At 44.3% G+C, this 22,629-nt stretch overlaps 2 protein-coding genes across 3 annotated transcripts; both read left to right on the forward strand.

The window, feature by feature from the left end:
* Nucleotides 1–643: 643 nt before the first annotated feature.
* LOC110001397 (serine/threonine-protein kinase DCLK2) lies at nt 644–20,038 on the forward strand. 2 transcript variants are annotated; one of them, XM_020656887.3, is made up of 16 exons: nt 644–888; nt 1,498–2,943; nt 6,591–6,979; nt 8,993–9,119; nt 9,198–9,329; nt 9,439–9,527; nt 10,208–10,280; nt 11,349–11,454; nt 11,786–11,843; nt 12,104–12,223; nt 12,324–12,470; nt 13,057–13,190; nt 13,291–13,368; nt 13,498–13,594; nt 13,922–14,002; nt 14,121–20,038. In XM_020656887.3, the coding sequence occupies exons 2-16, from the start codon at nt 2,499–2,501 to the stop codon at nt 14,244–14,246; spliced, it is 2,202 nt and encodes a 733-aa protein (XP_020512543.2). In that variant the 5' UTR covers nt 644–888; nt 1,498–2,498; the 3' UTR covers nt 14,247–20,038. The 2 variants fall into 2 exon arrangements, with proteins under 2 accessions (XP_020512543.2, XP_065806633.1); XM_065950561.1 differs by lacking the exon at nt 644–888 and adding an exon at nt 976–1,197.
* A 30-nt stretch (nt 20,039–20,068) lies between these two features.
* LOC110001390 (tripartite motif-containing protein 16-like) lies at nt 20,069–22,565 on the forward strand. The gene has a single exon (XM_020656879.3). The coding sequence runs from the start codon at nt 20,934–20,936 to the stop codon at nt 22,563–22,565; it is 1,632 nt and encodes a 543-aa protein (XP_020512535.2). The 5' UTR covers nt 20,069–20,933.
* The last annotated feature ends 64 nt before the right edge of the window (nt 22,566–22,629 follow it).

Genomic DNA, 22,629 nt, shown 5'->3' on the forward strand with positions numbered 1-22,629 from the left:
TAAATTTGCTTCTCTCTGTTTTTCAAAATTGACCAATCCTGTTAGGACGGCCAACTTAATTTACATATTTACTTTTCCTTGTACAACATGGACACAGAAATACATAAATAAATATATGAATATATTTATTTATGTATTAATTTTTATATGAATTGTTGCATATTTATTTATATATTTATTGATGCATTTATTTATTTATTTATACATTATTGTATGCATTTCTCCCAACATTTATTTATTTATTCATTTATTTATACTTTAGTCATTTTTTGTCCCTCATACATTCAGTGTACAGAAGTGTCAATCCAAAAAGCTAGATGGAAGCAAATAACTACATTTTCCTAAATCAAACAGTTTACATCCTACAGTTTATTTAAAATAATTAAATAATTGATTTAGTTGGATTGTTCCATGTGTGTTTGTAGGGTTGAACACTGAGGGGTTTGAATATTCATGCTGGCTGCAACAGTCAAGACAATAAAACAAACTTCATTTGAATTTCAGAGAGAGAGAGAGAGAGAGAGAGACAAAAGAAGGAGAGGGTGACGGGATGGTAGAGCGAGCTATACAAAGACAGGAGAGAGAGAGAGGGAGGGACGTTGTCATCACGTACAGCCGCGGATGAGAGGGGAGGGGCGGGGGGTGTTTAGCCGGGTCTCTCCTCTCTCTCTGCTGCAGCGGCCATGCTGCTATCCCCCGCCTGCCTCAGTGCATCCCGGTCCTCCTCCGGTGCAACCTGCCGCTGCTGCATCCCCGAATCCCCGGTAAGCTGAAAGGCCTGGACCGGGTCTGCGCAGCCGTAGTGGAGCAAGGATCCAACTAAACGAACCGGAACACGGGAAGAAGAGAAAGCCTCCATAGCAACAAACCGGTTTCACGGCATTATTGGTAGGTGCCTCCCTCTCCCTGTGTGTGTGCATGCGTGCGTGTGTGTGTGTGTGTGTGCGTGTGTGTGTGTGTGTGTGTGTGTGCGTGCGTGTGTGTGTTTGAATGGCGCTGACAGCACAGCTTAGCAGTGTCTGGGCGGATAGATGGAGAAAGTCAATTCATTTATCTGATGAAGTAGGATTCTCAGGTTTCACTATCATTTATGGAAAAGCTCTAATTTGGCCCAGGCTTCAGGTGATTCATATTCAGGTGGGAATCAATGGGAATTCTTTATTCTGGCCTTCAGGGAATTCATTTTCCTAAAATGAGGTGAGTGTCTGTAACTTATAACCTCCTTTGCATTTTAAATTAGACCGGGCTGCATGTAAAGCTATGGGAGGCACAGATACTCGTGGTTTCCAAAGGGAGGCAATTTCTGCAAAGCACTGTGCTCAGAATTCAACCGTAAATGCAACCATGTGATTAGTCATCTTAAACGAGTAAATCCAGTATCATTTTCCTTTTTTTTTTGTATCAGGAGTGTTGTGTGAAGCCTGAATTCTGCCGGTTTGTTGCGTATCTGAGGATGGGATCTCTAAAACCATGTGATTTGTCATTTCTTTTTCTCAGAGGTGGACGGTTTGCCGAGGACGCCGGGAGACAAAAAAGTGTGGCAAGGTCAGAAATTTCTGAACAGGATTACCAGAACGATTGTGACAGATCAGAAGCTCGGACTCGGGACAGATTCTCACACCGGCCGTGAACGTGGTTTAGAGCCAGGTCACTTGGGCTACTGGAAGGTCATTGCGAAGAGACGTCCATATCATCAAGAAGACATTTGCTGGGTTTGTGGGTTTTGTGGCCTTAATGTTTCTGATTGGAGCTTGAAATTAGTTTGCGGGAAAACCTCCCCGGTGAGACCTGCTTGGAATGATAAGGAATCAGGAGACTATCCCAAAACCGGACAGTCTGATTTTCGGTGTTACCAACAAGGTTAGCGTCCATTTACAGCATCGAAGTGGCCTTTAAATGAACCACTGAGCCTTCACTTGGATGTTCATTGTAGGTCTCTTGAATAGAGCATCACTGGAATACCCGGATTTCAGGATTCTTATGGTGTAGAAAGAACTGTGTCTGGTTCCAGCATTGTCTTCCTTCTACGGAAACACTGGGAAGGATACCACTGGATTAAAAAGGGGGACCTGACCTTCTGACGATTACTGGGAGTACTTGTGCCATCTTGTGATGGTGTGACAGAAACTGGGGGAGCCACAGCTTGGACCAGATACCTATACACAAAAACACTTACCTTTTTTTGGATCTACTTGTTACCGTCCGGGTTCTTCCAGCCAACTGGACTGGACTGATCTGGACTGGTTTTAGGAGAGTGCATGTTGAAAATCAAAGGGAAAGCTGTTGGGTTTTGAGAATCTACAAACCCCGATTTGAGGACTACTTTATCCCCAGATAGGCTTCTAGAGTTCTCCTATACTGGTTCTCGAAAAGGTCACTTGGTCGTCAAGGGAGTTTGGAACCAGCCATCAAGGATTGGCGTTTAAAGTTTTCAGCTGTTGGACGATGAATCGTATGTAGCAAGTATTCTGTTGAAAATTTCTTGACCAATATCCGCCATGTCTTTGAGCAAGACCCTCGAGCTGGAACACTTCGACGAACGCGACAAAGTTCGCAGAGGACGTTCCCCTCGCACCAAGAGAGATGACTCCACCAGTAGTATCGGCGGCGGCGGCGGCGGGGGATCAGGGCCAAGCTCCCGGGGAAGCAGCCTGGTCCCTAGCCCTGCCCACAGCGCCAACTGCAGCTACTACCGGACCCGAACCCTGCAGGCGCTCACCTCGGAGAAAAGGGCCAAAAAGGTGCGGTTCTACCGCAACGGAGATCGGTACTTCAAGGGTCTGGTGTACGCGGTCTCCAGCGATCGGTTCCGCTCCTACGACGCGTTGCTGATGGAGCTGACGCGCTCGTTGGCGGATAACCTGCACCTGCCGCAAGGCGTGCGCACGATCTACACTATAGATGGCAGCAAGAAGATCACGAGTATGGACGAACTAGTGGAAGGTAGGACTCACAACCTTCTCTTTTCTCTACCTCGTTCAGAATCAACTCACCTTCAACATTTCTGATCATTTTATTGGAAATCTGTTTCATTTAATTCTCATCATTTAAACTTAATGCAACTAAAACCAGAGATTTGTTGCATCAACATTTTGGGTTCAAATCAACCAACCAAACACTCAAGATATACTTGATCTGTTTTCTTAGGGCTGGGTCAATATGTTTCCCCTAGTTTCCAAACTTTAACCTAAGATTACTGATTGCTTGCTCTAGTTTAATGATAAGCATTATTTCTCCGGATTGTTTTTTTATACTTTTGTCCAACTGTTGGCAAAAAAAGCTAAAAAAGCACTTTGCCCAAAAAATGTCAACCTATTCTAGGGGACAAGACTGTTTAGGAAATAATTTGTACATTTTGTAAAACAAACAAAAAGGGGATTAAGCTTGGATCTGGACTCTTCTAATGACCGAACGTCAACACAGAATCTGTGATTTTGAACGTTACTCTGGATGTTTAGGTTGATCTCGTCAATCTGGACCGTTATCCAAACAATTTCCTTGAAGTAAGATTGGTTAATTGGATTTTAAAAAGTCAAAGATAACTCAGTTACAACCAAACTTAAAGTTTTCTCCCGTAGGAATAAATAGACTTAGTGAACTACTCCAACCTGACACTCTTCCCGTAGATCGATTAATTAAAACATCCTCTTTAAACGTCCTCACTGTCGACTTCCTGTCAGCTCTGTCATAGAAACACGCTTTAATTATTTATCAAAAGCAGAATGGACGATCAATATGGAGGGCAAACGGCAGGAACGTAGTTTTGTAAAGTCCACCACCCAGTGGGTCCCCCATTGTTTGTTTCCCCTCCTTTTGGATCCATTTGGTGAAACTTTGAAATGGTAATAAAAGGACTATAAAATAAAGTTAGATATAAAAGTGCTTCTCATTGAGGCTTCAACAACATTTTCTCTAATTGTGTAATTTAATGTCCATCCATTTTATGCTAACATCTGAAAGTTGAGAGAGTCAAACCATTCACCTTTGATTGAGTCATAAGTCAACGTTAAATGTTTTATTGTAAAAATATAGACGTACAGAAGCCCTAAGAGGACAAGGTGGTGTTCTTAAAGGTCCAATCAGTGAGCTGTGTAGAGAGTGAAATGATAAAGGTATCTTACTCTCTGATCATTAAGGAAACATGCTATGTTGAAGTGCTGGCTTCTCTGACAACAATGCAGCAGCCAGTTTGTCCTCCTTCTAACTTTAGATTCTGCTCCTGAATGCTCTGGATTTGTTTGGACCAGAGAAGGTAGGCGCTTTTAAGACACGCCCCCACACGGCCGTTTTGGACGCCCCTCGGTTTGTCAGATATGAGAGCAGTTATCAGGTCAACAGGTGTTGCAGCGATGGAAGCGGTCAAGAGAAGTGGTTCAGATAGAAGTGATTGTACCCGACCTAAAAAGCCTCTGCATGTTTCTAATAAGCTCCACGAGCAGAAACGTGCTCAAACTAGGATCAATATTGGAGATGCTTTTGAAAAATGGAGAGAGGTTAGAACACAGAAAGGTTTACAGACCCATGCAGAGCTGGATAAACACTGAAGCTTCAGAGTCCACCACATGGTGACCTGAGTGAGCATCCACTCTAGAGAGGAGGGGGGGGGGGCAGCTCTCTATGATGTTTAGAATTTGGGATGCAATGCAAATTTCTAGAAATCTGAAAGCTGTGTAAAATAAAAAGTCTGGTTGTTCGTCCTCTCGGGTCTTTTGATACACATGCTTGAGTCCAGCATCAAGTCGTTTAAACAGAAACAGACCAGCGGCTGAGTAACTTCACTTATCATCAATATTGACGTGTGTGAGCGGCTGAAATGTCTTCTAATGAGCGTTAGAGACAGGAAGCCGTTCAGCCGGAGACGTTCTCCTAGACAGATGCTCCACTCTGAAGCACTTTGTGAAATAAATAAAAACAGCGGAGCGCCATGGGGCCTGCAAACGGGACTTTGGCGTTCAGGGTTTTCTTTGTGCCTTCGAGGGGCAGAAGTGGAAAAAGGAAAAGTTTAGAAGTGTTTCCTCAGCGTCCTATCGAAGGAGTGTTTGAATAAAAACCCAGTTTAGTCCTGTTCACCTGCTTTGAATTGGAAAGTGAAAGTCAGCACGTAGAGTGATAAGGACACACACACACACAGACACACACACACACACACACACACACACACACACACACACACACACACACACAGTACCTGTCCGTGTGTGTGAAGATGTTAAAGGAGTAGAGAGACAGAAAGGTGTGTTTCTGAGGTGTGTGTGTGTGAGAGAGTGAGAGACAGGAAACCATTTTTCTCCATATAAGGTAAAACTGGAGAGTGACTGTGATTGGCTGCAGTCTGCCTCAGAGGTTTAATATGATTTCTAATATTAATAACACTTGTTTAATAAACCCACATGAAAGATTAACGATCGTTAACGTGTGTTCAGATAAAGTATGTGAAACAAAAACGTGCTTGAAGTCGTTAACTGCCCTGAAGTCATGTAATAATGTGAAGCCACTCTCAGAGTCTGTTGGGGATCTAAGCAAGGGGGGGGGATACTAAAATCTTCAAAACATTTGTGTGAAGTTTCTTGTTCTAAATCCACTCTGATCCTGTATTTGATCATGTTTATAAACCCCTCTATTTCAGCCCTGCTCAGAACAGGCTGTTTCTGTGTCTGTACCTTTAAATATGTAAATGAGCTGTGTCTGACCACACCCCCCCTCTCTGGAAGGTGCTTGGGTGTACTCGGTGCTTTCTCGCTCCATGTCCTATTGTTTACGGTGAGAAGGCGGACTCAGAGGGCAGAACAAACACCTAGCTGTGGGAGTGTCACCCACCTGGGGGAGGGGCTACTGCCCTTTGTGATGTCATGAAGGGAAAATCTCCAAACGGCCTGTTTGAGCACACATTTTCTGAAAAGTGGAGCAGGCAGAAGACGGAGAGGATGGACTTTTCTCATCATTGACACATATTTGTTAGAGAAACATGGTGAAGTGGATTTTGACCTTTAATCTTACACGGAGTGATTACGTGTGTTTACCGTCATTCCTGGTGTCGGGTTTCACTTCCTACAGTCGGCGTTGTTACTTTTACTCGAGTAGAGAAGAGGAGTTGAGGGAGAAAGCTGCTCTTTGTCTCCATCAGCGGCTGCAGGAGCTGATCTGTTTGTTCAGTTCCCTCCTCACGTCTCCAGCTGAGAGAGAGTGAAGCTGACATCTGCTGTCACCTCCACTTCACACACACACACACACACACACACACACACACACACACACACACACACACACACACACACACACACACACACACACACACACACACACACACACACACACACACACACACACACACACACACACGGTTATTGACTACAGCAGCTCTTTAACAACCTCTGACTGTGAACTCGACTCACCACACTAATCCCGTTTTATTTACACTTTAAATTATTTTATGACGATAAGAAAAATACACATTTCTATTTTTGTTGCCATGGTAACAAGACAGGTATAAATATCTTTAGATTTTTCAGGTCTTAAGTTTTTCTCTCTCTCTCTCTCTCTCTCTCTCTCTCTCTCTCTCTCTCTCTCTCTCTCTCTCTCTCTCTCTTCAGGAGAGTGCTACGTCTGTGCGTCCAACGAGCCGTACAGGAAGGTCGACTACACGAAGATCGCCATCCCGAGCTGGAAGCCAGGGGCCAGCGGCGGACCCGGCGCCACCGGCTCGCCCCGGCCCTCCACGGCGTCCACGGGCGTGTCCGCGAGCACCGGCGTCGCCTCCAAAGAGCGGCCCGAGAGTCGGGAGGGCCGAGAGAGCAAAGACTTCATCAAGCCCAAGCTAGTGACGGTGATCCGGAGCGGCGTGAAGCCCCGCAAGGCCGTGAGGATCCTGCTGAACAAGAAGACGGCGCACGCCTTCGATCAGGTGCTCGCCGACATCACCGAGGCCATCAAGCTGGACTCCGGGGCCGTCAAGAGGCTGTACACGCTGGACGGGAAACAGGTGACGCCATGTTTTTTATTTAAAGATCAGTCTTAAAGGAGCAGTATGTAACTCTGACTCCTAGTGGGTAAAATAGGTACTGCAGTCTAAATTCTAAACATCATAGAGAGCTGTCTCCCCCCCCCTCTAGAGTGGATGTTCACTCAGGTCACCATGTGGTGGACTCTGAAGCTTCAGTGTTGATCCAGCTCTGCATGGGTCTGTAAACCTTTCTGTGTTCTAACCTCTCTCCATTTTTCAAAAGCATCTCCAATATTGATCCTAGTTTGAGCACGTTTCTGCTCGTGGAGCTTATTAGAAACATGCAGAGGCTTTTTAGGTCGGGTACAATCACTTCTATCTGAACCACTTCTCTTGACCGCTTCCATCACTGCAACACCTGTTGACCTGATAACTGCTCTCATATCTGACAAACTGAGGGGCGTCCAAAACGGCCGTGTGGGGGCGTGTCTTAAAAGCGCCTACCTTCTCTGGTCCAAACAAATCCAGAGCATTCAGGAGCAGAATCTAAAGTTAGAAGGAGGACATACTGGCTGCTGCATTGTTGTCAGAGAAGCCAGCACTTCAACATAGCATGTTTCCTTAATGATCAGAGAGTAAGATACCTTTATCATCTCACTGATTGGATCTTTAATCTGAGGGTTTGTAAAAGTAGGTTCAGTGGGAATCAAATCACAGCACTTCATTAATAAATGGAGCTTCTTAAATGTGTAATTTTCAGTCTTGAGTGCGGGGAGTTCAGTCTCGTTTGAAGCTTCATATTTGACGCTTGGAGCTAAAAGTGGAGTCTGTTGAAAGCCGTGAAACTGTCACAGTCAGCGAATGATTCTTTTTTTTTTTCACCTTTCCGGCACGTTGAACAGATTGTGAATATTCTCTGATCCGCTCTGAAACTCTTTTGTCTGCTCACATTGGAGCTTAAAAAGTCTAACAGGGCTATTTTTACCACACACACACACACACACACACACACACACACACACACACACACACTCTTTGAACTTTCAGATAAGAGTGGCGGCTGTCACACGATGGGGAGCTTAAGAGAAGCAGAAGGCGAGTTACTCAGATCCAGTGGGGCGGGGCGAGTGCCGTTCGACGGGGGCAAAAACCGTAGCGCTGACGGAATAAGGGGTAACAGTCAATCCTTCAAAATAAAAGCCTCCTTTATTTTAAAAGTATTTGATTTGCATATCAGCGGCGCAGGTTGCTAGGCGACCGAAAGAGTAGCCGGTATGATAGCTTCTGCCTCAGCGCAAGAAAACAAACTTTAAAGAAAATGTGTTTCCTCCGTATGACGGCTTTTATTTTGCCTCAGACGACTTTCCTCTTTTCAGACTGTGTGTGTGTGTGTGTGTGTGTGTGTGTGCGTGTGTGTGTGTGTGTGTGTGTGTGTGGCCACCCTTCATTCAGTTTGTGCAGTCACTTCAAGCAGCAGGACGGAGATCCCAACACACACACACGTTTATACTACAGTGTGGTCACCATGGTAACTAGCCATCCAGAAAGAACCCTGTCCTTGCTTTACACACACACACACACACACACACACACACACACACACACACACACACACACACACACACACACACACACACACACACACACACACACACACACACACACACACACACACACACACACACACACACACACACGCTGGGCAGATCCGGAGGCGTTTAGTAGAAAACAAAACAGGGCGGGGGGGCTGAAGGACAAAAGAGGAATGAGAGGTAAAATGAAGGACAGCAAATGTGTGTGTGTGTGTGTGTGTGTGTGTGTGTGTGTGTGTGGGGGGGGGGGGAGTTGTAGAGTGGAGAGAGTATCAGAAAGTGTGTCAAATACTTCTGAAAGTGTTTCTCGTCTCCTAATCCGACCGTCTGTGGCTGAAATCCCTCCGTGGTCGTTTCAAAGAAAATCTTTTTAGGAGAACGAGAGAGACGAAAAAGATCAAAGATCACGTCTGTGCAGATTTGAACAAACCGTCTGATTCGTGTTTGTGCGTCTCTGTAGCTCACCTGTCTGCAGGATTTCTTCGGCGATGACGACGTGTTCATGGCGTGCGGGCCGGAGAAGTTCCGCTACGCTCAGGACGACTTCGTGCTCACACACAGCAGCAAAACGCCGACTTTTGTCAACGGTGAGACGCAGACGATTCAGTAACTTGTTTTTGTCTTTAGATATATTGAACGTGTCCTCTTCTCCTCTTTCCCTCCAGACTGCAAAACTAAAGGAACTCGCTCCAGCGCTCCCTTGAAAACTCCAACTCCCAAGATCCCTAGCGGCTCGGGCTTCTCCTCGTCCAGGACTTCACCTAAAGGCCCGCCCAGAACGAAGTCTCCAGGCCCGGGTATGAAAATCAACCCCTCTCAAATACTCTGCAGTGATAACGATGTGATTGTTTTTAAACCAATCAGACGGCTCCTTTCTCTTCTGTGTGTGTGTGTGTGTGTGTGCAGCCAATGAGGCGTCAGGATCACAGTCAGCAGGGAAGTCTTCCAGGTCGAGCCCCTCCCCCACCAGCCCCGGGACCCGCCGCAGCCTCAAGGTCAGATTGATTTATGAATTATTGATGCTGTGACTATTTCGGCGTTTGCAGTCACAGCTGCTCTCTTAAAATATTTAAACAGATTTTATTTTCAGTGTTTTATTTTTTATTTTTTCAACATTTTTAAAAATAGTTTTTATCGTATCGTCGATATTTGGAACGACGCAGGATCACAAAACAGAGCGATGTTAAATTAATTTGACTTAACTTGTTAAAATGGAATCCTTGTAACATTCGATCGAGAGGAAGTTTGTTATTTTTCTTTCAAAATAAAAGCCCGTCTGAATCCAAACAGGAAGTAAAGGGACCTGAAAGCCCCGGGTATACTTCCTTTAACTACACGTACACAAAGGTATGACATCATCCTCCTGCGGCGGTTTGGAGCGTTGGTTGTGCACGTCCTCAGAAATTAGTGTCCACGAGCTGCAATATGCATACAACCACTAGGGGCAGTGTAGGGTAGTGTTGCAGAACTCCAAACTAAGACCGGTCTCAAGACCACTTTCTGAAGGTCTCGATCTCCGGACTCTGACCACCTTAGTTTTTGTCCACAGGCCCGCTCGTGTCCTCATTGTTTCAGCTGCCGTTTCATTTGAGTTCTCTGTTTTCTCTTCTTCTCACTTTTGAATCCAAACTGAATCTTTTTTTCCTCTCATGAATTTTGTCGTTCGTCTCTGCAGATCTCTCCGCGTCGTTCCTCCTCCACGGATGTGAACGGAGAGGCCGAGCAGCCGGACGATGCCGAAGTAGAAGGTGTGTGTGTGTGCTGATATTTTTAAATCCTCACGATTTAAAGACTTAGTTTAAATATAAAAAAGCTTTTGAGAGCTGAGACGTTCTGATCCTGATGGTTTGGTTCAGAGAGCGAGATACTCGGCTTTCTAAAAACATCTTTATGACTCAGCGGGTCAGAGTGAACTCAAAGGTTTGGAGACTTTTGGGAATAGTATGTAAGTGGATTTTTTTTAAAAACAGCGTCTCTAAAAAAAGGCCGAGGAGGTCCTAAAGTGAACCCTGTGCAGTCATGTGAGTCACGGGCTGCGGGAACGCCTCGAGTGTTGGCGAGTCAAAACGGAAACGGCGTCAGAAAACGACCCTCGATCTTTCATTATGAATCACTAACTGAACATAACACCGGACAGTTTTACCCGAGTGCCTTTAGTGCTGATGTTAAAATAAAATCAGAGTCAAGAGTGAAAAAAGGCCGAAGACTTGAGGCCAACGCTCGACAGAAAATACAAAAAGGCTTCTTAAAGGTTTTTTAAAGTCTTTCTATGTGATGTTTCACACAAGTATAGCCTCTGAAAATAACTCTGTGAGTCATGACTGTCTACAATGGGTGTAACACCCGAGTCCCACTGTCTGTGATGTTTTCAGAGTCCTATCTTCACTTTGTTTACATCGCCGGGACGGCCGGCTGACTCCTCCCCTCGTGTATAAAAGTTGTTTAATTGAGGGACTAGAGAAAAGAAGAATAACATACTGTACTCACTGCTTAACTGTGTTTCTAGATCACGCTCATTTCAGGTAAATTTACATGCAGTGTGAAGATACCAGCATAATAAAGATCGCTAGCATTAGCATGCTAACACAACAATGCAGCGCGAGTTGTTTTGGTTTCATGCTGGAGCTCAAGGGCGACATCTGCTGGATCAAAAAATCACATATAAAGACTTTAAAGGTCCAATCAGTGAGATGTGTAGAGAGTGAAATGATAAAGTGACCTTACTATCTGATCAGACATTAAGGAAACATGCTATGCTGCAGCAGCCAGCATGTCCTCCTTCTACGTTTTGAACGCGTCTCTTTCTTCTCACTCAGTGAACGGGAACCGCTCGGTCTCTTCCTCCATCATCAACGAGAAGTACGAGGTCGGCAAAGTGATCGGGGACGGAAACTTTGCCGTGGTGAAAGAGTGTGTGGAGAGGTAAGGAGCAGTTTTAAAAACAACAACAGACCTGTTCAATTAATTAAGGTCACTTTTAACATAAGCCCCGCCTCTGACCGGGCATGTAGCCAATCACAGTTTGGGATGTTTCTGGGGTGGCCGATCAAATTTTTAGGAGGGGCCCACGCCGCCCCTCTGGTCAGACACGGCCCTGCATTGAAGGAACTTATTTTAAAGAAAGATGTCGTTGATGAGTTTCTGCAGATTTAAGACAAAAAGGTGATTTTCCTACTAAGACTTCTTTACATAACAAACCCCACGGCTGTTACGTTGATTGTGATTTGTATATTTGGTGTGTTTTGCTCGACAGGTCGACAGGTCAGGAGTACGCTCTGAAAATAATCGACAAAGCTCGCTGCTGTGGGAAGGTAACTCTTATTTTCTGTTCAGGACAGAATCATGGTTTCTTCTTCTTCTGATTTATAAATCAACTATGAGCATACTGCCACCTGCTGTATCGACTGTGAACTGTGTGTGTGTGTGTGTGTGTGTGTGTGTGTGTGTGTGTGTGTGTGTGTGTGTGTGTGTGTGTGTGTGTGTGTGTGTGTGTGTGTGTGTGTGTGTGTGTGTGTGTGTGTGTGTGTGTGTGTGTGTGTGTGTGTGTGTGTGTGTGTGTGTGTGTGTACAGGAGCACCTGATAGAAAACGAGGTGGCGGTGCTGCGGCGGGTTCGACATCCCAGCATCATCGAGTTAATCGAGGTGGATGAAACTCCGAGTCAGCTCTTCCTCGTCATGGAGCTCGTCAAGGTTTCTTTTTTTGTTTCTTCTTCCTGTATTTTTTTGCTCCTCCCACTCTGGAATTGTCAGAAACATTTTTTTTTAATTTCTCTCCTTCTACCTCCGTCAGGGTGGCGACCTGTTCGACGCCATCACCTCCTCCACAAAGTACAGCGAGCGCGACGCCAGCGCCATGGTGTTCAACCTGGCCGGCGCCATCAAGTACCTGCACCGAATGAACATCGTCCATCGAGACATCAAACCTGAGAACCTGCTGGTACACACACACACACACACACACACACACACACACACACACACACACACACACACACACACACTTCAAACTTCAAAGACATACTTGCAAAATTAATATTCCAAAACCTATATTATTATGAAGAGCATAATATGAAGAAACTTCAGGAAGTTGCTCCTTAAAGCCAAGAAGGTTTCCCCTCACATTTGAAATAAACACCAAGGTACTCGTGCCCTAATGAAAAACATAACCTACCATATGGCCCTTAGTCGCCATGGCAACCAAAACAGTTGTTGCCACCTACAACAGGCCCGGGCTGTGTTATTGCGAGCTCCACTTCTGGCCCCCCACAAAACTCAACCCCGAGGACCGACGGGCAGCCAGAGTGGGAACCTCCTTTCACCAGTGTCTTTTCTGATTGGCCGAACGACACCTTGGTGGACCTCAGGTGGTCACGTCTGCTCAGGATCCTGCGTCTGCTCGTTACTTTACATGATTGACTCTTTTTTCATTTTGTTTAAAATTCCTGAATTTGGTCGTTTTGATTGGTTGTCACCTCCTTGAGTCTGTGCATGTATTTTCAGTGTGTGTTTCTGTGTGTCTGCAGGTGTGCGAGTATCCAGACGGCACCAAGTCTCTGAAGCTCGGGGACTTTGGTTTGGCGACGGTGGTGGAGGGACCTCTGTACACGGTGTGTGGCACGCCCACGTATGTCGCCCCGGAGATCATTGCCGAGACCGGGTGAGGGAAAAGAGAAACGTTAAAACAGTTTCTGGGTCTAAAATATCACATGACACGTGTAGTTTTAAACTGGTGTGTGTGTGTGTGTGTGTGTGTGTAGCTATGGTCTGAAGGTGGATATCTGGGCAGCTGGAGTGATCACATACATCCTGCTGTGTGGATTTCCTCCATTCAGAAGGTCAGTTTATACAAACGTTTCCAAACTTAATGGCTGTCGGGGCGTTTCTATGACTTTGATGACTGGAGTAATTTTGGCCTTTTTTCGTCCGGCTGATTTCTTGTTTCTCGCTCCTCTTTGTCTCCTCAGTGAGAATAATGTGCAGGAGGAGTTGTTCGATCAGATCCTCAGAGGGAAGCTGGAGTTTCCGTCTCCAGACTGGGACACCATCAGCCTCCCAGCAAAGGTACAATAAGCAATCCCACACTCGAGGTCCTGAATATCAGCTCTGCTGTGATTGGCTCTGACATCCACAACATCTCCACCTCCTCCAGTGTGATATTACTTTTATACAACAGTTAGACCCTGTGTCAACCTAGTCTCTCCCGTCTCCATGACAACAGTCTGTTGACAACGGCCGCTGCTCCGTTGCGTTAAACTGCTTTTAAAAATGTCTTGCATCAGAACAATTTAAGGTTGCAAACATGTTCCTGTGATCACTGAAGTCCAGCATCAGAAATAAGAGATAACACCAGGCGGCGTGTTGCTAACAGTCACATGACCTGTTCCTCAGATGCTGATTAGTCAGATGCTGCAGGTGAACGTGGACACTCGTTTCACCGCCGAGGAGGTCCTGGCACATGCCTGGGTGACGGTAAGACAGCACATACACAAATATATATATACACACACAGACAACACAGATTAGAGGTGAAGAAGTGAGATTTATCATTCTCTTCTCACTTGGTATTCATCGGTGTGTTTGTGTTTAGGATGAGGCTCCCGTAGACTCCAACACCGTGAGCAGCAATGAAGACCCGACCATTGGAGACACACTGGAACCAGAGCAGGAATCCCCAATACTGGAGACCAAACAAGTTCCTTCACCTCTGGTTTAATCAAGGTCCCCCTTTCATCAGCTGGTAATGTGTGAAAAAAAGGGAATGTTTTATCCAATGGGAATCCAGAAAGCTGGACCAGATTCGCCCTGGGAACCAAACCATATGAACTATTCAATAAAAAACTAAAGAAACTGAATCAGACAAACAGCTGTTTTGGGATTTCTTTTCACCAACTGGAAACCCAAACCACTTCCGAACCAGAACCCATCTTGTTGTACCTACTTGGAAAAAAACGAGTTCCCTCACCAATGTCTATTTTTCTTTCTGTCTAATGGAAAGTGAACAGAACAAGTCTCATCTCGTCTTCTGAAGGTTTTCCAATGACTCACCCAAACCAGTTCTATATTTTAAAGTCTGAACCTCTTTCCCTAAAAACTGAACACATTTCCCTCAATCTGATATGGAGTACATCCAGTTTAATCGATTAGAAACCAAAAAAAGTAGCTGCATATGGAAACCAAGCATTTGGCCAGGTCTAGACTTAGACGAGACATTGCCAAAACTTTTGCTTCTGATGGAATTGTCATGTTGCTTTAACTAGACGCTGATCCAGTTCCTTACTCCAGATGCCTTCGGTTTTGTTCAACAAGTTCCCTTAAATCTGGTCTAAATCTGATCTAAATCTCATGCTGGTCTTTCTCTGAAAAGTTCAGTTCCCTCAACTCTGCAGACCGGAAACCATCATATTTCATCTTTTGGAAACTAAATAATCTCTGCTCTAGATGATGTCCAGTTTCTGGTTCTTGCCACCAAATTAGCTCTGTCAAATTTGGTGTTGAAGGGTTGGACCTGATCTTCCACGGATAAACAAATTAGTTTTCTCAGCTCCTGAGTTTGAACACAACAGGCTTTATCTACTTGAAACCAGACAAGCTCCAGCACCACTGTTGTACTGTAGAATACAAGTTCCTTCAAAGTACCTACCAATATCTTGAATATGGAACCAGTTCTGTTTCCTCCACTGGACGCCAAACAAATTCCAACATCTTGGGTCGAGAACAGATCCCGTCCATGTTCAGGGCATTGTCCCTTTTCTTTTGGAACTTAATGTAAAACCAAACGGGTTCCTACGTCTTTGGTCTTGTAGAGATCCCCTTCAACAATCGGCAAACCATACAAGTACTCCCATCCAGGGTCTAGAACCTGGTTTATTGGAAACCAAACCAGTCCATTGCCTCTATTGTAAAATATTCCATAACAATTGTTGGGAAACAAACCAGTTCTGTTGAAATACCTTCCAGTACATCTTGTATAGAACAAGTGAGGGGTTTAATCCACTGGAAATCCCAAATCTCCTGTCTAGAACTTGTCATTTATTTTGCATAATTTTCTTAACTGGAAACCAATCACGTCCAGCTCCTCTGGTCTGGAACCATTGCTGTATTATCCACTGAAAATCCCATCCAGGGTCTAGAACCTTTCTGTTCACTTTTTTTGATATACTGGAAACCAAACAAAGTCCAATCTTCTGGTTTAGAACCAGTCCACTCTGATCTCCCTCGGAAACAAAACAAAGTCATTGTTTTAACTTTTTGATTTACTAGAGAGTCCTAACCCCCGAATTCCTGGTTAGTTATTGGGTCTACTGAATGACAAATGTATTTCTGTGTTCTCAAATACTTTTTATCGACTGGAAACTGAGCAGGAGTCCTTGTCTTAACCTCAGAAACATCCTTTTTACTGGAAAGAATCCAAATGTGCATAGGTATTTTAATTTGTATCCTGGATACCGTCCTCGTCTCTGGTCTGGACCACTACTGAAGACTTTCTGAAGTCCTGTCTCTGCTGCCAAACTGGAAAATATGTAGACTCTGTTTTATGAGCTCCATCAAACATCTGTTGGACGACTGAAAGAGGAGTCATCTCATGTTTCACTGGACACTAACGAAGGCATCTCACTGATGCTTTAAAGAAACTCATCATACCAACACCGGGACACTGTGCTGTTGGACACATCCTGTTTCATCACTCAGTGTCTCGTGGGACTGGACCCATTTTCTGTAAATGGCTCTTACCTCTGGTCTGAATGATAAACTAGGCTGCTTTAAAACGGCCTCAACCACTTAAGAGATTTAAACAACTGATCAGTTAACAAACGTTCCCTCTGGTTTTGGGATTATTTCCTCTGAAGTACCTGCCTTGTGGGGACCTGGATGTCTTCCATTTGTTCTGGGAAACGTCCCATTTCTCCTGCCTTTTACCCTCCACAGACCGTAAAGACGTTCCTCATTTGTGAAACTTGGCACCGACATGTCTGAGAAGACATTTGAGTTCTGTGCCTGTTGACACTGCTGATGATTCCTTCTAATGATCCTAAAATCACAGCTCTGTCAGACTTGTCAGCACAAGTCGTTGACTGTATAGACAGACTCGGCTCATTGTTTTTGGTTTGTACAATTATTTGGTTGAAGTACGTCTTGGATTCGGAAAGCTGACTTTGACATCAAGTAAAAATCTCTCTGAACTTTAGTGGGAAGGTAAAGCTTGGTGTATGAGCTGGAGGCGATTTTCCTAGCTTCCCAAACAGGAAGGCTTAAGAAAAATGGAAAATCGGCAAACCATGCAAAATCGTCAAACATCAAAAATTGGCCTATCAAAACGGCTAGACTTATTCAGTTAATACTTTAAGAAATTAGCAAAACTCGCCATCTGCTGGGAAACATGTTCATGGATGTAAATTGAAAAAACAACAAAAACCTCGAAACAATGAGCCTTGTCCTTACAAACTTAGGCCGTGTCTGAAACCCGAACTTTCATTCTGTTCTTACTAGTTATGTCCAATTTTGTGTGCAAGAAATGCCCTGAAGTATACTAGATCGGCCAGAAATTGTAATTTCAAAACGGGAGCCAGTGGTCGTACTAAACCCCCCCCTCCCCACAATGCATTGCAGCTCTCAGACTGACCCATGACGGAGCGCTCCATCCAGCCAACTAGTGGCATATAATCGAAAGCAACCGTAGGCTACTGTAGTACGTTTTCTACGGTTTAAAATAATCTAAAAATAACTATGTAGCTGAATTAGCAATGAACTGATGTATGTTGTTGAATTCTATTTATGGACCTACGCCAGTGCTAGCTTGAGGTTAGCTAACCCATTGTAGCTCTGTCCGGATATACGTCATGTGACCAGTATTTTAGTATGTTGGTAAAGGCATTCTAACAGTCAGATTAGTTATCACTTTGCTGTACTGTTTGAGTTTGTAGTAGGCCGTATGGGAGTTTGTGGTTTCAGACACTGCTTTAGTGTCCTTTTACATGCCACAGAAGGACACTTCCTTTCACCTAACCTAACGTCCATCCTCTCCTCGATCCCCAAACTGCGTACTGTAACTCAAATAAACTGAGTGACTTCCAAACCTCACATTGTAAAAAACAATCAACAACCTTTCGAGGTTTCTTTGTGCAGTATGACTGAGTTAAAAGGACACGTTCAGTCCTGACCCCGACTCCCTGCCTCTCCTCCCGCCTGCAGTAAACGGAGGATAAAATCTGTTGTAAATTCTGTAAATATCACTCTTGTCTGTTTGTGTTTGTCTGTGTGAGTCAGTTGTGAAGTAGGGAAACAGTAGCAAAAAATATGTCAATGAAAAGAAACAAATCTCACCACAGACATGATGTGTCGACACGCCCCCGCAAAAAAACTCTAAATATTTCACTGTCATTGAAATATTTAATTATTTTTAAAAATGTGTTGCCATTAAATCCATTAAATAAAATCCGGGCAGGAAAAAATTAGATTCGAGATTCGTAGGGGACGTTGACGAACCATAATGTAAGAGTTCCTGATAAATCTGGTAACAAATTCTGCCTAGCAACAAGGGGCCTGACAAGATGGAACTCTTTCCTTATATGGTCGTGTCTGGGATGTGACATAGTGGGTTATCTACCAATCATAAAGCTCCATCTACATACCCGTCATGTTGTCTGTTGATGTTACAGGTTGTAAGAATCGCTGAACGTGAAGGACAGGTGTGTGTGTGTGTGCGAGTGTATTCGATTTTCGTATTAATGTTTTACCTTAAAACTGGAGAACGAATGAGCTTCCATTTGTGTGTTTAGTGAGTGTGCCTGCATTAAGGGAGGGAGGTCATTTTATTTTTTTTTAAACTTGAAGTGTCAGTTGGATAAATGCCTTGACCTGATGTAGTGTTATGACCTTACCTTGACCTTCAAACTTAGCACGACCTTTCCATGGCCTTGACCTTTGGCCTGAGCCGCTGATGAAGAGTTTGGCTAGAAACGTGCTCAAACTAGGATCAATATTGGAGATGCTTTTAAAAAATGGAGAGAGGTTAGAACGCAGAAAGGTTTACAGACCCATGCAGAGCTGGCTAAACACTGAAGCTTCAGTGTCCACCACATGGCAACCTGTGTGAGCATCGACTCTAGAGAGGGGGGGGGGGGGTACCCATTTTAAACACTAGGTGTCAGAGTTACATATTGCTCCTTTAAGATGTATCTCCTGATATGCCGATGATACACTATTATTCACTCGCTTTCCCGTCTCCAACGTTGGTCAAACTCTTCAATCGGTGGCTCGGCCTTCGACTTTCTATGCCTGCTATGAACCCAGTAGTCTTAATTATTTTCTCTTTGCTTTAAACCAAAAGGAGCCTGTTGTTCATGATGTTAGTGCTGCAGCCGCACCTGGGTCAACCAGCAGCTCGAATATTTCTCGCTTTTATGTTTTGTGTCGGCCACAACCTTCCCAGTGTTACGATCGGAAACTGTTGACACGCCCACTAAACACAAGATGAAGATTTTTCATTATGTATGACTTGATCTCAACCCCTAAATGACTTGGTCTTGTCCCGGTCTCTGAGCACTCTGGTCTCGGGTATGTCTTGGTCTCGGTTAGTATGGTCTTGACTACAACACCATTGTGTGGCAACCCTAAATACGCACTCTTGACATCTTTTTCTCACATTAAGTCAAATACATGAAGGGACAAATGTTTTCAAAGACAACTAAAATCAAATAATGCTGAATGCATTTCATCATAAAACCCCTGAAGGGGGGCTTGGTGTTGGACTTTGTTTGGACTTGAATGCGACTAAATTTGCGGCCAAATTAGTTAAATTTTGCATTTTGTAAAAGACAATCCATCTGGTTCTACTCTTGGGATCCAGAACGTGATACAACTGATGGACTTCAGTGGGGTCTGACCCAGGGCGGCTGTAGTTTTAGGCCCTTTGTGTGTGTTTATCCAATGCAGTGTTGGGGTGTGTGTGTGTGTGTGTGTGTGTGAGAGAGATCATTTCACATCATGCATCATGTTAGACAGGAATGATTTTTTAAGAAGTTCAGTAGAAAAAATAGGATTTTGAACCAAGCCAGGCTGGTTTTCCTCCAAGAAATCTGAGTTCTAAGTTTGCTATTGTCCAGTTCAATGTGTTAAAGTATGTTAAGAGTTTCACAATAAAAGCTGAATCATCTGGTAAAACACAAAAAAGAACATTTTCAGTACCGAGGACTTTGATCCTATTGGCTCTAAACTTTCTCTGGATACGGGAGTATTTGAACTGATTGAGATTCTTTCAGGAAAGCCAGTTTCTTGGTTGGAGTGGACGAAGATGCGAGAAGAACAGTGTTTAAAAAAAACAAACATGTTGTCGACATGTTTTGATGCTTACAACGATGTGTAATGTGACGTGTGTTGATATGAAACGTATGTTTGTCAGGATCAGGGTGTTCAAATAAAAAAACAACAACTCTGATTTGGAACAAGAAAAGACAAATTCAACTGTGAAAATAAAAAAACTGATGCAGTGGCATCACGTTAACCTGCCGTGTGTTTGTGACTGATTTGTTGTTTTACTGATCCATTTGATTAACTGTACATGAAGTTGTTTGAGAGGTTAATTGAAAGGAGTATGTCCAGGGATTCAAAGCTTCATCTGAATCATTATACAAACATGGACGAGGAAATCTGTTCTCTATGAATAACAAAGTTGGACAGTAATGATCAGTCAATCAATTACATTTTTTTGGGATGTGTTCTTTTCCCTCTCACTGTTTGGTTATATACTGTATATATATCTATATCATATATTTTAGGACTGATAAGGCCACATTTATGAAGACCTAATGAGAGAGAACTAAGGTGTCCTATCATAGAATAAAATGTTATTCCAAGATTAGAAGATAAATATTTTAATGATGTGATTAAACTCATAAAAATGTGGAAGAAAACTTTCTACTGTCAGGTGACTTCAGGCAATATCTGAAGAACCAGGCTCGACGGGGAGAGGCCTAAAATATATGATTATATATATATATATATTAGTGCTTTTACTAATACTTGTTTTTGTAGCTTTTAGCAATGTTTGAATTTGTTTTGTTTTTTTAGGGAGCCTTTTATAAAATCTGGCCAGGGATATGCAATGTCCCTGTAAAATAAAAACTAAAATAAAAAATGTATACTGTGTGTCATGCAGCTCCATTTGAAGCTTAAAGGGAGGGCGCTTCCAAAGTTCAAACTCTAATGCAAACGTTTGAATTAGCATCATAAATACGACCAAGGTTCAACCTGCTCCAGAGATTGTAAACCACTCCCTTCCCCCCCAATCCCACCCAATCCTGATACTTTATTTCTTGCTCCCCGCCCAGCAAGTGTTCAGTAAAGGTTTGGCTTCTGGTGTGATGTGACATTCTCTGGCTCTGAGAAGTAAAAAGAAAAAACAATGGCACAACAGGTAAACCAAACGGACGAGGTCAAAATGTGCTGTTCCATCTGTCTGGATCTCCTGAAGGATCCCGTGACTATTCCCTGCGGACACAGCTACTGCATGAGCTGTGTTAAGAGATTCTGGGACCAAGAAGATAAGAAGAAAATCCCCTCTTGTCCTCAGTGCAGACAGACGTTCAAGCCGCGTCCCGTCCTGGTGAAAAACACCTTGTTGGCTGAGTTAGTTGACGACCTGAAGAAGTCTGGACCTCGAGCGGCGCCGGCCGGTGAACGCTTCGCTGGACAGGGCGATGTTGCCTGCGATAGCTGCGCTGGGAGGAAGTTGAAAGCCTCAAAGTCGTGTTTAGTTTGTGTGGCTTCTTACTGTGAGCAACACCTCCAACCCCACTATGAATCTCCAACTTTTAAGAAACATAAACTTGTTGAAGCCGCCGTTAAGCTGCAGGAGAACGTCTGCTCTCGCCACGATGAGGTGATGAAGATGTTCTGCCGCACCGATCGTCAGACTATCTGCTACCTCTGCTCTGTGGACCAACACAAAGGCCACGACGCGGTCTCGGCTGCGGCGGAAAGAACAGAGAAGAAGAAGGCGCTCTGCGAGAGTCGGAGAATAATCCACCAGAGAATCAAGGACCGGGAGGAAGACATGAAGACACTCCTGCAAGAGATCAGGACGATCAACCAAACGGCTGACGAGGCAGAGGAGGAAAGAGAGAAGATCTTCTCTGAGATGATCTCCTTCATCAAAAAGAAAAAGTCCGATGTGAAGAAGGAGATCAGATCCAGGCAGAAGACTGAAGTGAATCAGGTCAAACACTTGCAGGAGAAGCTGGAGCAGGAGGTCGCTGATCTGAGGAGGAAACTCGCTGAGCTGGAGAAACTCTCAAACACAGAGGATCCCATCCAATTTCTTCAAGGTTATTCCTCAATTTCCCAACTTCCCGAGTCCACAGACCCACCAAGACCAAAAACCAATCGCCGAAAGCACGTTGAGGACATCATAGCAGCCGTGAAAGAAGCCAGAGACAAATTTCAGGCGATTCTTTCCAGGGAATCTCCTTCAGCAGAGCCGGCGACCAGAGGCGAGTTCTTACAATATTCATGCGAGATCGCGCTGGATCCAAACACAGCCAACAAGTTTCTGGTTCTATCAGAGGGGAACAGAAAGATAACCTTTGACGGGAAAAACACAGCTTATATTCAACACCCAAACAGATTCATTCACTCCCCTCAGGTTTTGAGTAAAGAGGGATTTAGCGGACGCTGTTACTGGGAGGTGGAGATGAGCAGGGACGCGTCAGTCGCTGTCGCTTACAAGAGCATCGGCAGATCAGGAGACTTGAACGAGCGCGTTTTTGGATGCAACGACAAGTCTTGGGTTTTACAATGTGGCGGCAGTGGTTATAACTTCAGACACCACAACCGCTCGACTTCTGTCTCGGGCCCTAAATCCTCCAGAGTAGGAGTGTACCTGGATCACAGTGCAGGTGTTCTGTCCTTCTACAGCATCTCTGAAACCATGACTCTCCTCCACAGAGTCCAGACCCGGTTCACTCAGCCGCTCTACGCCGGACTCTTTCTGTTCGGCTCCAATGGAGATACTGCCAAGTTCTGTGCATTAAAGTAGTTTTTTCTTTTTTAGAGGGATGGTTTCATATAAAGGAAATGTATTACATTCTGACATGTTGCTT

The sequence above is a fragment of the Labrus bergylta genome, chromosome 22 (assembly GCF_963930695.1).
Source record: "Labrus bergylta chromosome 22, fLabBer1.1, whole genome shotgun sequence".
Classification (NCBI taxonomy): domain Eukaryota; kingdom Metazoa; phylum Chordata; class Actinopteri; order Labriformes; family Labridae; genus Labrus; species Labrus bergylta.

Excerpts from the sequence above, each read along its gene's own strand:
- LOC110001390 (XM_020656879.3), top strand. The coding sequence starts at position 20,934 with ATGGCACAACAGGTAAACCAAACGGACGAGGTCAAAATGTGCTGTTCC.
- LOC110001397 (XM_020656887.3), top strand. The coding sequence starts at position 2,499 with ATGTCTTTGAGCAAGACCCTCGAGCTGGAACACTTCGACGAACGCGAC. Across the intron at positions 9,120-9,197 it reads AACGCCGACTTTTGTCAACG|ACTGCAAAACTAAAGGAACT; the intron begins GTGAGACGCAGA and ends CTTTCCCTCCAG. Across the intron at positions 14,003-14,120 it reads TGGCACATGCCTGGGTGACG|GATGAGGCTCCCGTAGACTC; the intron begins GTAAGACAGCAC and ends GTTTGTGTTTAG.